At 38.8% G+C, this 17,772-nt stretch overlaps 1 protein-coding gene across 1 annotated transcript in view; it reads left to right on the top strand.

Moving 5' to 3' along the window:
• Positions 1 to 378: 378 nt before the first annotated feature.
• Positions 379 to 17,772, top strand: part of TAB2 (TGF-beta activated kinase 1/MAP3K7 binding protein 2) — a 20,141-nt gene continuing 2,747 nt past the window's right edge. The window contains 6 exon segments of the mRNA XM_008948573.1: positions 379 to 569; positions 5,353 to 5,620; positions 5,623 to 6,852; positions 13,908 to 14,068; positions 14,730 to 14,823; positions 16,132 to 16,212. Of these exon segments, the coding sequence (XP_008946821.1) occupies positions 468 to 569; positions 5,353 to 5,620; positions 5,623 to 6,852; positions 13,908 to 14,068; positions 14,730 to 14,823; positions 16,132 to 16,212 (1,936 nt within the window). The 5' untranslated portion in view covers positions 379 to 467.

Genomic DNA, 17,772 nt, shown 5'->3' on the forward strand with positions numbered 1-17,772 from the left:
AAGGAATGCTACCTTCCTTTTCTTGATGTGGACTTCTTTGTTTGTGCTTTAAATAAGTAAAAATGCTGTTCTTAAACCCGTTCACTTTAATAGCCTAATAAATCAAGTATTCTTTATCATGTCAGTATAAAAATTAAGATAAAAGGAACTGGATCAGGACATGTCTATAGAAGGGCAGTTCTCAAGATTGAGTGTGTAAAGGGCAATTGGTTAGCCAGAGATGTCATGTGGGGAAACATGGACATAAATACAGACTTACATTTCTTAATTGGAAAGGAGGGTTTTGTGTGTTTGGGTTATGGGTTTGGGTTTGCTGGTTGTTGTTGTTAAATCAAAAGTGCCTGATTTCAGTATCTTAAGACTTTCCTTCCTCTTCCAGAAAATGCTGGGACAGAAGAGATGAGTACTCCCTTTACTAAGGCCTAAAACTGCCTGTTGAATACCGATCCTGACCAGGCAACATACGAATGGCCCAAGGAAGCCAGCAAATTGATATTCAGGTTTTACATGACCTGCGACAGAAGTTTCCTGAGGTACCTGAAGGTGTCGTATCCAGATGCATGTTACAGGTCAGTGTTCTGTTAATGACTGTACAAGCAAGAAGTGTTGGGTTTTTTAAGTTTTATGTATGGATGTTGCATCTGAAAGCAGACATTTTTTTTTTATTTGTCTTTTTGAGTGAGACAAATATACACAGCCAATTTCTCTGTGTTTGTGTTGCACAGCAAGCTAAGTGTCAAATTTGCCTCTTTTTCCATGTCTAATCAGGAGTCGCCGAAGGTAAATCAGCCTGTAAATGAGTGTGTGCATGGAGACTAGCATCTCACCAATCACTATGCTCATGCCTTCTCAAGAGCCAAAACTAACTGTGGCAAAAGAAGGGATGCCTTAGTGTTACAAGAATGAAGGGGGTTTTGTTGTAGTTTTTTTTCCACCTCCTTTGGGTGTCTGGATAGGTCCAGAAGCAGCTTTGCTACCTGATCTCAATTAGGCTTCATAATGATTGGCAGTTGGCCCCACTGCTTTCCAGTCCAAACTTCCGTGGCCTCCAGAGCTGGTGTTGGTGGCCCTACCTGCCTTCTGCAGCAGGGAGCCTGGGAGTGTAGTATGGGCACACGTGAGCTCTTCTCTCTCTGACTCAGCCTGCATCTGGCAGGACTAGGTGGTTGTAGCCTGGCATCCACCATCTTAGAACCAGGGTGGGTGTGATGCACTGGTGTGCTTCTGCCCAGAGCTTCCCAAGGCTTTGGCTGCCACATGGACTTTATTTGTTTTCTTGTAGCTTTGGAATCCATGCTGCTAATGTATGGATTTCTCTTGGGCTTGGAAGTAACAAAGCGTTTCCGTCTGATACTGCAGATAGTGCTAAGGCTGCGAACTGCCCTGTCGGCAGCTTCTACCTCCAGCTATCTGTTTTCTATACTACCGCTGTCAGAATACTTATGTGACTATATTTTATATTAATTTCTGCTCTATAACATCATGTTGGTTACTTCAGCAGATAAATGAATATGCCCATCCAAAATGTGACACAGGGACACTTGATGCCTAGAGTTGTCAAATGCTGACTTCCTTAACTATGTTGCTTAAACACATTTGCTTTGCATTTTCCCGTGATCCAAAACATCCATACTGATTGGATTTTTTTCATTATCTAAGGTATTCAAACTTGAGTACTCTGGATAGTAAGAGGACTGTCTTAATATTCATACTGATCATTAGTATACACAGCTTGACTGGAAGAAAGATGGGTCATGAGTGCCCAGAAGATTTCTGTCGCTAGACTATGGCTAGGTCATCTGTGGTTATGATTCAACATTCTTTATAGCATAATTTTTTGTCTTGTTTTATATGTATTTTTATTTATAAAATGTGTGTACTTGCATGTGTATATCTAGTTACACATGCATACAATTTAATGTTCATATATTCAAAACTTTATCATGACTTTCCATTACTAGAGTAAAAAGCTGTGGAAAAGTGCCATCCTTTGAGAGAATTGTTTCTGATTTGCAAGAGGGTAGAATTCTGCTCAGGGCTCATGAGGTTTATGCTAGAAAGGTACCCTTTTTGTTCTTTACTGGGAGCTTCTAAGACTTATCAACAAAATCCTGTTGTGTTGGTGTTTTTTTAAATTTCTTGAGCTCTGGTTTCACTGAATCAGCTTCTAGGTATGCTACTTCTCTGAGATAGTGGAGGGAGGTTTTGTTTGGGGGATTGGTTGGTAGTTCTTATTAAAAAAGAAGCCTAACATGACCTCTCTAAACCCACAAATTTTCTACTTGGACTGGTGGCAAAGATTGAAGAGCAGCATTTGAGAGTATCTTTGCATGTGTTTGACAGTGCTGGAACAGTGTCTGAATCCAGAGTTGTGCCTTGTAGTTGAGCATAGTGGATGGTGTTTACATAAATGCAGTAGCTGTGGCTTAGGCCGGAGATAAGTTCTTGGAGACGTTATCGGGTATAAGAAATGGTGCATCTGCCTTGCCCCACAATACCTGATGTGCCAGCATCATGTCTCACTGTGAACATGTTTTTAAATCAGGAAGTCTAGGATATCCCAGCTAAGAACCTGAAAGAGTTGAAGCAGTTAAAACAATTTAAATTGGTGTTAACAGGAGGCTTTTACAGCAAGAAAACTTTATTCAGATCACTGTGAATTCTGCAGGAAAACTATAGAGATAATTTAGTCCTGTTCTTTGGGGTTTTTTTACCAAACACTTTCAGCTTTTTTTTTTTTTTTAAAGGGAAGGTTATAGCATTAAATGTCTTACAATTGAAAACTTAAAGCTAAATGGAGTATGCAAATGTCTTGAGGTGACTAGCCCACTGTTGAAATATCCAAACAGTAACTGGTCTACTAAAAACAGAGGACCACCAGAAGTCTAATAGAATGAAATCTAAACCTGTGTCAACTAGGGATCAAAAAACTTACTGCTTTCTTGGGCTGACAGCACTGGATGTTCCTAAAAAGTTTTGCCATCCCTCCAGTCTTCACAACAAGCCACCTTCATTCAGCTCTTCCCCTTCCCATTTAAAGGAGTCTCTGCAGCATTCTCAGCCTGTGGACCTTGTCTCCTTTCATTCTTTTTTTGTGTCTGGAGCATTCTGTAACTACCTGCTCCTCAAGTCTGCGTCCTCTCCTTGCTTCCTTGTTTCCCTCCAACATTCTTATTCGTTCTTTTTTTTTCTTTCTCTTTCAGGGTGCCAACATTTTAAACTCAAATTGGGACATGGGCAGAGCTAAGATGAGGGGTATTCTTTTGCTGGAATATTCTCAGTTCTGCCATCAACCGGTTCTCTGATCTATAAAGAACTAGAAGCGGTTGAAACTCTGCTTCTGCCAGCCAGAAGATGCCAGAGGTTCCATGTGCCCCCGTTTCCCCTTTGAGTTCTCCAATTTGCTCATTGACGTCACTGAAATTTTGGAATTGATTGGATGCAGTCCTAAAAAAAAAAAAGGAAAAAAAAAATTGTCCAAAGAAATGCATTCAAGCTGAATGTAAGGGCAAGCTTGGCCTGTTCCTTTTGGGTTTGGTATTTTTGGCCTTTCTGTTAATAATTTTAATTCACTTAAGTTCATGCAAAACCTGCCTTTAAGATTTTTCTGGCTTGTTTTTGTGGCATCCTATCTTGTTCCCTTTTTCTGGCTCTCCTTTTCTCCTTTGCAACAAATACAAGGCTATTGTTTTTACTGTCCTTATCCACTGTTCTGTCTGTGTGAGATTCCTTTCTTTACTAACTTCATTTGATTACTTTGTCCTCTGGTGTTTATTCCAAATTGCTGATACCCATACCACTAATTTGACCCATTTTCATATCTCTCAAGACTTTTATGCAACAATTGTTATATTCAATTGGCTAGTTAGCCTTTAGGGAATCCTTTCATTTTAAAAGATTTCATGGCTTTTTTTTTTTTGGTGGGATTTTTTTTTTTTTTTTAAAGAATTCAGAAGTGTATCTGGCCTGTATGAACACATTATTTTGGTTTTGTGGATGGAGTTTAGCCCTGACATCCCTCTCCCACTTCTGTTGTGTCCCTTATTTTCTTTTAAATCTGTAAGGTAGAGACAGTCTTGCTGTGTCTGCACAACACTCTCTGTGACCTCTCATCCTGGTTGAAGGATGAGAACTACTGTCTGCTTGTTTAACAAAAATAACTTGATAGAAAGCATGTAGCATGGATCAATTTATCTTGCTTGTGTTACTCTTTAACTAACTGATAATGTTACTACTTGGCACATGCAGTTTTTTTCCTTGTTTGTATGCATTCCTTCTAGGAAATGTTTGTGTGCTGGATGAACTTGACACCTATTTAGTTTTAATAACATCTGGCCTTGACAGGTGCTCTTCTGGCTGAAAACATTAACCTTTATTTCTTGGGGGCTGGGGGGATGGGCTGGATGCAATTCTCTAAGAAGAGTGATCTGGATGGAGTGCAGTACTAAGAAGTTATGCCACTGATACGTTCACTCTTTCTAAAAATCCTTATGTAGGAAACTAAATGGGGGGGATCTGAGTACAATGTTACTAACCATGAGGAAAAGAGAAAAGGGGTTAGCAGTTCATTTCTAAAATGTTCTTAAATCATCTAGGTTGTGGATTTTGTTCTAAGTCACCCTGTTACAATTTTTTTTTTTAAAGTAACTTTGTGCAAATGTAAGTATTTAAAAGCTTTCCAAGTAGTGTTTTAAAATGAGAATACAACTGTCCCTTGGGTTTTCCATTCATTTCATCTTGCAAAAGAATAATCTTGCTGTATTTATATAACTGAATTTTTACTTTTTCTTCCAAAGTCATGTAGAACTCCTTGGGTCAATATGCTTATTCAACGTATAAGATTCAGTTTGTTTTCGGCAGGAAGTAATCCATAACTGGTATTGAAGTGTTTGGGAAAAAAATTTAAAATAAACACGTATTTTGATTTTTGTTTTCAAGTCATTAACTAGTAGTATGCAACTGCCATAAATCCATTCCTTCTGTCACTTACCCCCTCAAGCCAGAGACATAGTCATTGCTGAAGATCATTCTGAAATGGAGAAGGAATAGCAAAAATAATCTTCCAGTATGTATCATACTATATGGTGTTAGCTGGTCAGGGTCCAGGATCTCCCTGTCACTGCCTCAGCAGCAGCGCAGAGCACCACGCTTGGTGCCAGTGACTGAGTCGCTGTTCTCAAAATAGTAAGGTTCACATGCAAGCCCCCTGTGCATGTGTGGCAGCTGTGCTAGCCAGCCACCTAAAGCTTCCTGTCTGATGCTGCGTTGTTAATTTCTCCGTGGTGATCCGATGCATATGTATCTGTGACAGTATTTTATCAGTAACGTCAAACTTTCCTCTGTCTTTTATAGAATAACAATAATTTGGATGCCTGTTGTGCAGTTCTCTCTCAGGAGAGCACAAAGTATCTCTACGGTGAAGGAGACTTAAGTTTTTCGGATGATTCTGGGATCCCTGGACTACGAAATCACATGACATCTCTCAATTTGGATTTGCAGTCACAGAACGTGTATCACCATGGAAGAGAAGGAAGTAGAATGAATGGAAGTAGGACTCTAGCGCACAGCGTTAGTGATGGACACCTTCAAACCAGTCAGTCCAACAATGAACTGTTTCAGCAGCACCTGCGCAGGTTCCACAAGGATTTAACGTCTTTGGGATGGCTAATGCAGTTAGTACTTCTAATCCAGGGCAACATCTTGGATTTCACCTAGGTGGCAAGGGAGTATCTAACTTGTCTCAACAAACACCCAGATTCAACCCCATTATGGTAACTTTAGCCCCAAATATTCAGCCTGGTCGCAATACCCCTACGTCTTTGCACATACATGGTGTACCTCCTCCTGTACTTAACAGTCCACAGGGAAATTCTATCTATATTAGGCCTTACATTACAGCTCCTAGCAGTACTGCTCGACAGACACAGCAGCAGCCAGGCTGGGCATCTCAGTTTAATCCCATGCACCCTCAGCAAGTCTACCAGCCTTCGCAGCCGAGCCCCTGGACTACTCTTCCCACTTCCAGTACTACGCCACATACCTCATCGCAGCACTCGACACAGCCCAATCAGCAAGGCCACCAGACGTCTCATGTCTACATGCCTATCAGTTCTCCTACGACTCCTCAAGCACCTATGATTCACTCATCGGGTAGCTCACAATCCTCTGCTCATAGCCAATACAACATTCAGAATATATCCACAGGACCTCGCAAAAACCAAATCGAAATCAAACTTGAACCACCACAAAGAAACAGTTCTTCTAAGTTGCGTTCATCTGGCCCTCGCACCTCCACTACTCCCTCTTCCCTCAACAGCCAGACATTGAGTAGAAGTCAGCCCACTGTTTACATATCAGCCAGTCCTCCAAATACTGATGAGGTGATCACACGCAGTCAGCCCAAGGTCTACATTTCAGCAAATGCCACAGCAGGAGATGATCAAGTTGTGCGGAACCAGCCCACGCTTTTCATATCGACAAATCCTGGAGTATCTGCCACTTCTAGGAATATGTCTGGTCAAGTAAGCATGGGTCCTGCATTTATTCATCACCATCCACCCAAGAGTCGAGCAGTGGGCAACAGCACCACTGCAACCTCTCCTCGAGTGGTGGTTACGCAGCCTAACACAAAATATACTTTTAAAATTACAGTTTCTCCAAATAAGCCCCCTGCAGTTTCCCCGGGGGTAGTGTCCCCAACCTTTGAACCTACAAACCTTCTAAACCTTCCTGATCACTATGTTGAACCAGAGGGTATCCAGCATCTTACTGACCCTGTTTTAGCACATGTGGATAGGATCAGTGATGCACGGAAATTGAGTATGGGATCTGATGATGCTGCCTACACGCAAGGTAATATTCTTAATATAAATAGTAGAGATTTCAACCAGGTTGTCAAGTCAGTATGTAGATTACAGAACAGGAAATGGTTGATAACCTTTGTGATGTTATTACAGTATCTTCAGCTTCAGCATTCATGATGTTTACTAAATAAATAAAAAAGCTGTATAAGCAAATCATAGATTTCTTTTTATGTTGAAAACATGTAACAGAATACTTGGAGATAATTCTTCTGTTTGTCTTAAGTAGATACATTACCTGTTTGATGGAGTCATAGTGACTTCATTTTTATGTTCTTCTGAAAGAAACATCTAAACTTGTTCTATTTGTCCTCACAATTTAGAGTTACAAGTCTACTGGTAGATTTTTTTAATCTGTTGAGATACTGTTTCCGTTGGATAATGTTCCTGTTTTTTTTCTTTTTGCAAGTGTTATTTAAGAAGCAAGAAGAGCAGACTTCAATTAGTGTGATGGGGTGTTGGTCTCCATGTTTCCCAATGTGTGCCTGGCAATAAAATGCTTAAAATCTTGACACTTACTTGTGTTATAAATAGTGGGGAGGAGCACCACACCAAAGCAAGCTATTTTAAAGCATCATTGGTAATGGGAGGGTAAAACCCTAAATATCTGATATAAAACTCTAAATATCTGATATGGCAACCCAACATGTTAATCATCTGCTTTCATGTTTTTGCATGTTTTTATTACCAACTTCATGTTTTCTTAAACCTCATGTGGACTTTTTTGTATAAAAGTGTTGAATTATCTTAACTATCTTAGGATAGTTAAGCAGTGTTGTCAAAATAATTTTTCTTAGACCTCGTTGGTCCTCTTTAGACTTAGCAGACAACTCATCATTAAAAAACTGGCTTGTTCCACAACCACTAAACATTCTTCAGATTAACTTAGCCGTTTTGGTTTGTGTAGGTCAGTGATTAGGACACTGGAAGCCTGGTCTGCATCTGGAGTACTATAGTAATGAAGCAAATCAGAAACTGATGAGTAGTTTGTGCTCTACTTCTTGATGTCAAACCCAAAAATTGATCATCCTAGCTTTTCTTCTGCAGTCAATGAAGAGCTAGCTTCTGAAAATTGTTCATATCTAGATGAGCAAAACGAATCGCCCTCCAGAAGTGGTATTCCCTTTCCTCACTCTGAAGGGAGACTTGGCTGTCTGTTGCAGTCCTAGAAGGCTTTAGATATGCAGAAATTAAGCAGTCAAAATTTTGTCCTTGGGAACATGAACTTGCTTCCTAAACATTCTGCATTTTAGCTATTTGTCGTGGAAGGCTGTCCCTTTCTCCTGTTCTACCTTTCTGGTAGGGCTGACTTCTACCAGATCTAGCTCTTCATCTCTTGTACCTCTGTTAGTGACGGGTACCCTAATCTGACTTCCTGCATGTTCTCTACAGGCTATGGGTGTCAGCATCTAGTCTGTCAAGCTCAGGCAAGCTTGTGACACCTGTTTCTGCTGTGCAGCATAGAGTTCAAAAGCGTTCACTGGCTCATACCTGCTGTGGAGCCCTGTGGGTCCTGAGGCCAAGACATAAGTGCTTTTTTTTAGGTGAAGTGTAGATAGATGCATGATGTGGGCTTGTGCACCTTTAGGGACCTTAGGGAAGTGCCATCCTTCTGTGTTCTTCATTAGTTCATACAAAATACTACCATGCTTTTGAAGTTCTTTACATTCAGAAATGTTTGGGATTTTTTGGCATATGTTGCTCCGCTTTCACTGCAACAAGTGCAGTATTTTCAAAGTTTTTGTTAATCTTTGGAAAGTTGAGAAGTGTGATAGACTTACTTGTATTATCTTGATATCTGAAAGTCCTAATTGTTGCTTTTAAACTTGAATCTTTTACTTAGTATGTCACTAAGGAAAAAAGAGACAACTCAAATCCCTTTTCAGAGGAACTTGATGCTTTCTGTTTTGAGGCCATGTTCTAAGCTGCTTATAACTTAGCCAGACCATAGGAAAAACCTTCCATGCTAGGTGCTTGTCTCATTTTAATTTTGGCCAGAACAGATGAGCAGTTTCTCTGGCCATGATGAGAGAAAAATGTATTTTCATCAGCTTTTTCCATTTCTGCCTAGAATGCTCCTTATCTTGGCAGGGAGAACTGAGGCTGGCTCAGGGTAGAGCAATGTGGAAGGTGAAGTTGTTTTGGTGTCAGAGGAGATTTCCTTTCCTCTGTTCCAATGAAATGCATTTGTATGCATGGTCAAATTCAGGAGAATAGATGTGTTGGATCTATCTGCAAGTGCTGCTGCCTGCCACCTGAGAAGCGTTACTTCAGTTATGGTGTGTGTAGGTACTCCAGTCTCTTCTCATGGTTAGACATCGTGTTTTTGACTCCCAAGTAAGCTGCAGTGGGTCGTAGAACACTGCCACGGATCTCTGTCTTGTTTGCTGCTAGAACTGGAGGTTCTGTGAGATGAAAAAGTGTTGGCTACTGCTTGGATAAAATGAGTGTATTTACCCTGGAGTGCTAGGTGATATCTTTGCCACTGACTTTGTGGTACTGCGAAACTCACTGTCCCTAGACTTCTCATAAGTGGTTGCTAATTGAGGTTTCTCGTTTTCTGGGACTCCAGTTTGAGATACTGTGGACTAAATGGTGAGAGCACTCAGTGGGTACTGAAGGCAATATGGATGAATAGTGCTGTAAGAAGAGTAATGCTAGATGCGTGCCCAAAAGGGCAGCCAAAAGAGCATGCATAAAAATGCAGGAGTATCAGTTCCCATTACTTAACAGAGGTTTCCATTTATAATGTAATTACTTTTATTAATATGAAGCAATTACCTGAGATTTCAATATATAGTATATACTGAAGTGTCTTGTGGATGAAAGATTGTGACGTCGTGTTAGAAACTGAAAATTCACACTCAGAAATGTTTTAATGAGGCTAAACAATTGTCTACTAGTTGCTCATTCTGTGTATAGATTTCCATCTGTATAATGGACAGGCATCTTACCAAGAGATTACATAACTGTGTAAAAAAATCTTGATGTTTTTGTAGGAGGGAGCTTAAGTCCCTTAGTTCAATACTACCTGGCTTTTGACTGACTTTCGTATTATTTTCTTTAACTTGAGGAGGGGGGTCTTCTGCGTAATTACCATCATTCGTGCCAGCTGTAGGTGTGGGTGTGGATATGCATTTAGCAATTCTTACCACTGTTGTTTTAGTGTAAATATGTTAATTAATGAACTAGTTTAGTAACTTGATATTTTGCACAGTTTTTACTTTGGAGCTTTTTTAAATTTTCAAAGAGAAATAAAGTTGCAGGAAACAAATTTCTTAAAGTCCTAACCAGCCCTTGTAGATGTTTTGTTGTGGGTTGATTTTTTTTGTTTGCTTGTTGTTGTGTTTTGTTTGTTTTTTTAAAAAGAGATGTAGCTGTACCCCATGCACCGAGGAGCTTTAAGCCCAATGCATCATGTAATTTGTATTGTGATTTATATTTGGCTCTGTAAATCACACCTTGCTCTTTAATGATACTCTTTTTAATAAAAATTAATAGAAATAGTATTGGAAACAAACAAAACCCTGTGAACTGTTGAAATTGCATATAAAATGACTGAATCTCAAGTACAGATTTTTTTAAATGTGCACGAACATAATTGTCCTGAGAATTTCACAAACCTATTTCCATAGAGTAGTTGCATTGTCAGAATTCCCAAATATTTCTTCATATTTGGCAAACTAAGAAATTTTAGAAATTGATAGCTCTATAGAATAGGGAATAATCATTGTGTTCCTAGATTGGCTTTTTTCTTAGAAACACTTATAGTAACAAAAGAGACCCCAAAGCAGTAACTGTTTAAAATTCAAATTCCCAGAGGCCTTGAGGAAACAATTACACATACACTTTCAAGCTTACAAGTATATTTGGTACCTGTTTGGGTAGGTCACTAGGAAAGGTAAAGTGAACTTTTGTCCTCCAGACTTTCCTGCCCCCTGTGATTATAATTTGCAGCCTTTTTTGTGGAAAATGTGTATTTTGAATGTCAAAGGAAACAGTGGCATCTGCTAGGTCATTGAAGTATACTCTTGCCAGTCTGCTGGATGTAAACATGCAGGAGTTTGAAAATATTGAACGTGTATAGTACTCTGCACATAATTAAGAAATTGAATGTGGAATCTATTCTGATTGCAGTGCAGTAATGATGAGTCAAGGAGGCAGTCTTTGTACTACTTCTGCTAGGATGATTACAGTAAATAGCTTCTTTTTAAGGATGCCTGAATAAACAGGTTCAAGCCTGAGGCTCCCTGGCTCATTCTACAGGTTAGTCTAAACTTGGGTCTGCCTATGCTGCCTGCACAGGAGGAATTGCCTTCCTGCAAGAAGCACAGGATTATCAAACAGACCATTAAATGTCTCCTTGTTAACAGTGTAGACTGCATCTACTTGCTGGACTGCATTAGATTAAAATGCACTGAAGTTTTTTCTTAACGTTTTCAGTTGCTCTGATCAACACTAGAGGGAGCTGAATGCTTAAATTGACGTTTTCCATTAATAAATACTGCAGTGGGACATGGGGAGATTTTGTCTTCTCCACTCCTTTTTTTTCTTACAGCTGCCAAACAGGTATTTAAGCAAAATTACCAAATTCTATCTGAAAGCCATCACTTAAACCAGTGTCTTGCCAGTCCCTTATCCAAGTTGTTAGTAGAAGTTTAGCATAGCAATACCAAGTGATTTCTTCTTCTTCTTTAAACATAGTGTTAGCTTTGTAATGAGCGTGTTTAAAGTCTGTTGGGATTTGAAATTGTAAAATGGTAGAGTAGTGACAACGCTGCCAAGAGAATAAACCGGATGGTGTCTGGCAAGTGTGCGGAAGCAAAGTGCACGTGGTGGTGCTGTGGGCATCTGTCAGTGCCTCCCGCGCCCTGCGTGGTTCTGTAATGACAGCTGAATTTCTAAAGCACAGAAGTGGGAGAATATTGAAATAAGAAGTTGTGAGATTTTTTTTTCCCTTTACAAGAGTAGCTTAAAAAAAATAAAGGAGCAAAGGGGCAGAAAAGTCCTCCAGAGATGCGGTCTTGCTCACAGTCTTAATCGGAGGCCATGCAATGCATCCTGGAGATGCTCTGCTGGCACTCTTCCTTGGTTACCATGTCCAGCATCCTGGCTACTCAACAGCAGCCTGCGTCCTTAGTTTGACAGGTGTGAAGAGTTCAGAATCTGGTTGGTAAAGCACAGCTGTGTTGCTGCAGATCATGTCCCAGTAACTTAGGCTTCGAGGAGTTTCCTCATCAGCAATACCAAGACAATGAAAATAGAGGAGACTATTTAAAAGTGGGTATAAACTGTAGAAGGAAAATGGGATTGTACTCTCCCTGCAAGAGTAGAAGCAAAGTAGTTTTCAATTTCCTTCCTTCATAGTTGCAGCTACATTAGTAACTCCTGGAGGTCATAAATAGGAAAAAGTTCCTTCAGCTGTTTCTGAAAGGCATTCCAAGAACAGAGACTGTCTTTTGAGACTACTTACCTGATGATTCCAAGTCTTCAACAAAAATCTTTGTCTTGGGATTTCAGTTACTACATCTTTATATTGCATATAAGCACAGCTGCAACTTTAACTATATTGTGACTAGTGGCTACCCCAAATAAAGGCGCCTATTTATGCAAGCATCTCTAAATTGAGCAAAACCAAGCAGAAGCTCAAGCAGCTTTCTCATTTCAGTATTGTTTGAAGACATGTGATTCAAAAGCCTTAGGCTGAATATCAGTATGGCCTTGCAGTTCTGTAGCACTGTACAAAAATAGTTTGGCATGGTTCCTCCTTTGAAGAACCTCTGGAAGACAAAATATGTGTGAATGAACAAACAGGCAGGATTTGCAGCAGAGAGTAGCTCTGCTTGCCAAAGATGTGGAAAGTTGCATCTTTCTGATGTGCTGTTTTTCCCTCTGCTGCTATTTAGGAGACTTAACCAATCAAATGTGAGTGCTTCTAAGCTTTTTGGTACCTGAAGAAATAGCGATGAATTAAACATCACATTCCAACCAGAGTTTTGCTTAAACTCTTTGTGCGGTGAATTAAAATATTTTTAAAATACCTTGTTCTTGCTACTTTTTTTTGATTTCCACAGTGCCGTAAAGGTATCATTCGTCTATGAAACTGGTCTGAGTTTGTATGAATCAGTAATTTAATGGATAGATGAATGGCTGTTCAGAAGTGGAAATGATTGTTTGGTTTATTTAATTAAATCCTTTTTTATAGAAGGTGATTGTTTTGAGCAGTGTTATCTGCTGACGTCATGTTATTTAATAGTATACCTACCTTAAATGAAATAAACTCCTTAAATTGTATTCATTTGATATCATCTTCTGCTACTTAGGTTCTTTATAGCTTTAAAAAGCTGTGCTTTAAATGCTAACTTCATCATTTCTAAATTGGGACTCTTCATGCCATTTTCTTTACCAACAGTAAGCAGCGTTAGAAATTAGAAGCTGAGCTAATGGTTCTGCAATATAGGGATAAAATGGCATACAATCCAGCCTCTGTGATAAATATAACTGTTTGCCAGTGGTATTGCTTGTAGTACTTTCTGGTTTAGCTTCATTTAGTGTCTCCTGCTGTGACAAGAACACTGGATTATGTTCCAATCCAAATAGCAATAAAAATCTTGATGCTTGTCTAGCATATATAGTGCTCTGTATTGCAGCCATCTCTCTGAAATCCTCTTCATACTACCTGCTTTACAGTGGTTGGCCTGAATATTATGCAAGAAAACATTTGTTATTGGTTTAGTCATTCTTGCAGATTTCTTGAGTTCTGGAAAAAGATTTTTACCATTTACAGCTAAATTTTGTATGGTCATCTGTTCCATTGTGTGACTTTCTCATTGTATTTGCTTTTTGTCTGTAATTGATTTGTGCTGATCACAAAAATACAACACTTTCTGTCTTATGGCAGAGATTTTCTTGTGCGGAGAATGGAAAAGCAATCCATAGCAGTATTTCTGTCTGTATTTTCCCAGAAGAATATTAACTTTCATCTTTATCTGTTGTTGCCATGTGAAGGATAATAAATTAGATAAAATGGGACTTTATGTATTGCAGCTTTACTGGTACACCAGAAGGCCAGGATGGAGCGACTTCAACGAGAACTTGAGATTCAAAAGAAAAAGTTGGATAAACTAAAATCAGAGGTCAATGAAATGGAGAATAATCTAACACGAAGGCGCCTGAAAAGATCGAATTCCGTTTCCCAAATTCCATCAGTAAGTTGAAACATCTGTAGGCTATAAACCTAATCCACAAACGTGGTCTGTCACAGTGGGTTCAAGGAACAGTTGCTCATATATTGACTATATACTAGTGACGGGCAATATAGCTCAAATCAAACTGGTAAACAGTGTATTTTAGAGTAAAAACTAGATACACGTTATTTAACTACAGCCTTTCAGCTCACCAATTGCTGTGTGAAGTGTTGCTTTTAAAGGCAGTCACAAAAGGTTTGACCTGGTAGTTGATTCAGGTGTTATTAAAGATGTGATCAGCAGAGTTTCAGACTACAGCTTAATGCTAATGCTGCTATACACACAAAGTATTTTTCGATCTTCATGTATATACCAATCTCACATAAATAAATGCACCAGTTTTCAGTGCCAGAAGATCAGCCATTGATCTGGTGGACTATTGGCTGTGTCCTGTCTACAGTCTGGAGTTGTTCAGTCAGCTCTGAAGTCTGATGACAGAGAAAAATTCAGTGGGTCTGAAAGCTTTTTCTAAGACTATGCTTGGATTAATAGAAAGATAATTATAAGGGAAGATTCTTTTATCTTCAGTTCTGAAATCACTAAATGCTGTCTATCAATGCATGAATGATAACTGGTAATAAAATGGGAAAATTTAGTCTAACAGGCAGATTTATTTTTTCAGCTGGAAGAAATGCAGCAGTTAAGAAGTTGTAACAGACAGCTGCAGATAGACATAGATTGCCTAACCAAAGAGATTGATCTTTTTCAAGCAAGAGGTACAGTATGTCTTAGTATATTAGCAACTGTAAAGGTTGATTTTTTTTTTTTTTTCCCCTTCTTTCTCTGCATGTGTTGAATGTGCCTGTATTACAAATGCTGGGTATACACACTGTTTGCAAAATCATCACATTAGTTTGAGGGAAACCATGGAAATAATTGTCTTCTAAGCCTGTTGCTTTAGTTGGCTTTACAATTTTCCTAATCCCAGTCATTTTCATCTCATACTTGGCTCAGAAGAGAGAAACTGATGGTGCCATTTAATAAACACGGAGGCAGGGGGAGAAATCTGGCTATTTCAGTATCAGAAAACAGGCAGCAGTTTTCTAAATGATACAGCTGTGCATGAGCCCATCTCTCTCATCGTCCACATCTTCTGTCACGTATTCAGCCTCTTCAGTTAGGAAATACAAAGTACAGTTGTAACTTGCAGTGTGCTCTCCTCCTTCCACTTCCCTTGTCTGCAAGGACACAGCCTTTGGTCAAGAGGGTGAAATTATGAGACAGCTGAGCTGATTCAAGAGCTGCCAACAAGAGATCCCTCTCTCTTGCTGCTTACTGTGCTCTGGCTCTGTGTTAGCTTTTTGGACCCTTTGCAGAGCTGATTTTCCTGAGGCAAGAAAAGATGTTGCATTCCTGGAAAAACTTCCTGCAGTGGATATGAGGGAGAGGCACAGGGAGGGAGAACTGGGATAGTGAGAGGGAAGGGACTAATGCTTCCCACTTTGAGCAGCAGTGAGCTTTTAGATCAGTTCTGTCATGAGCTGTGGAACCTCTCCTTCAGACCATGTACCTGCAGATAAGGAGAAAGTAGACAGGTGTACTGAATGTAATGCTGCACTAAAAACTTGACCTTATATAGAATACTCAAATTCCATGTGATTTTATATCTATTTGTTAAAGTAAATTTGAGTTAGGAGTTTCAGTATTAAATCTTACCGTATAGAATACACTGCCTAGTAGATAGCACCTCTCTTTCAATATAGTTACAATTTAGAAAATGTCTCAGGTAAAATTTACTAATAAAATGCAGTAAATGTTTAAGAGTGGCAGGAAAAAAAAGTATATTTAAGGAATTTATTCTGTTGTGTTCTGTTTATTTTACTTCATATCACGTATGTTGGGCAATAAATTTCTTCAAGTGTGTTGTTGACATGGCTAATATCTCACTTGGGTCTGTACTGACACCTTGATATAAAAGGTGATAAACGAAACAGTACTGCTTCAGAATTACTGCCAAAAAAAACTGATATACTTTCCAACACAAGTTTATTTTTAAAACTGCTGCACTTTTTCTTTTATTTTAGGACCACATTTTAATCCCAGTGCTATTCATAATTTTTACGATAATATTGGATTTCTTGGTCCGGTGCCACCAAAACCCAAAGGTACTGTACTGGTAAAATTTGGTTTTAATACTAATATTTAGTTTGCAGCTAATATTAAGCTCTATTCTGTCAATGTAGTTGAAATGTTGATTATTAAATGGATTACTTGAAAAGCATACAAACCTTGCAGTTGATTTGTAATGGCAGTAAATATGCTTCTCTTTGATCATTTCCTCTCTGTTCATATATTCAGGAAAGAGAGGTGTATTAAATGGGGCATATTTAAAGATGGATAGTGCATTGGGAGGTAGTTTAAATGGAAGCATTAATCTGTTTTTAAAAATAAGGATGAGATACAGCACTTAGGAATGAGTGAAAATTGCTTAGGTTACTTCATCACTGTCCTTGGTGAAGAGCGGATTTATTTGTGTTACAGTAACTCAGTTTGGTTACCCTGACTGGACTTCCTGCCTACTGTAGAACTAGTATTAACAATTTATATTAACAATACATGAAAGCTTCTTCTGACTATTGTTAAATAGAGTTTTAGATAGTGGGAGAAAAAAGGATTGCTGCTTAGTAGGGCAGTAGATATTGCTGAATTTACTAGTCTTGAACAGTCTGCTTGTCGTTATTTTGCACATTACTTTTTTTTTTCCCTAATGGGGTGTCAAACAATAATTACCTTCTGTGTGTTACATAAAGCAGAGAATTAAATTAACTTGTTTGTAACAGCCTCATACTGTGACCCACCGGCAGACCAACAAAAGAAATAGATAGTCCACCGATGTTTCTGTGCAGTCTTTCTGCCCAGGGAGTTCTCCAGATAATAGATAGATGTGTGATTGGTCCTTGTAGCACAGTAACTGTTGCTACAGAATCTAATCTGGAGATTTTTATTTCTGATTTCAAAATGGTCTAGACAGATTAGACTTTTTTTTTATTGTCCTCCAGATTGTTTGTAACTCCTCCAAACTGATACTGTTCTTAATGCTTTGTAAGGCTTTTTATTCTTCATTATCCAAGCTCCTAGTGAAAATACTGACTAAAGTTAAATCCGTACATGGTCCCGTCTGACCAATTTTACAGCTGAACCATGGAGAAGTTATCAGAAGTTCTGTCAATTTTATAGTTCCCTTTACAGTAAAGAAAAGCTAACCTATCAAAGGAAAAAAAATTAGAATTAATTTTCTGTGACTAGTTGTTAACATTTGCACTGACCCTTCTAGGAACTCTCAAATTTAAGTATTTAATAATTTGGTACAACCTATTTTGAAAATGCAAAGTTAACTCTGTTTTATAAACCTCTGAAGTCCCTCTTGTCCTTTCTTTTTATCTCTCTTTTTTAAAAAGTATCACTGCTGTATCATAGTGCTTCATTATTTTTCTTTAATTTTCAGTTCATCTTAACTTTGTTTAACTATGATGTAGGCTTTGACTTAAATCAGAATTACCACTGTTCACAAAAGAATGAAAAAGATGTTTTTGCAGTTGTGATCAGTAGCGTTGTACTTCCTGAAGCTGTTGCTGTCGTTGTGCAGCAGTTGGGAGTTGGCTACTTGCTAATGAGATGTTCCCCAGGTGAAATAATTGGCTAAAAGACTTTGCTGCAGTTCCCTA

The sequence above is a fragment of the Merops nubicus genome, unplaced genomic scaffold (assembly GCF_000691845.1).
Source record: "Merops nubicus isolate BGI_N331 unplaced genomic scaffold, ASM69184v1 scaffold10161, whole genome shotgun sequence".
Taxonomy (NCBI): domain Eukaryota; kingdom Metazoa; phylum Chordata; class Aves; order Coraciiformes; family Meropidae; genus Merops; species Merops nubicus.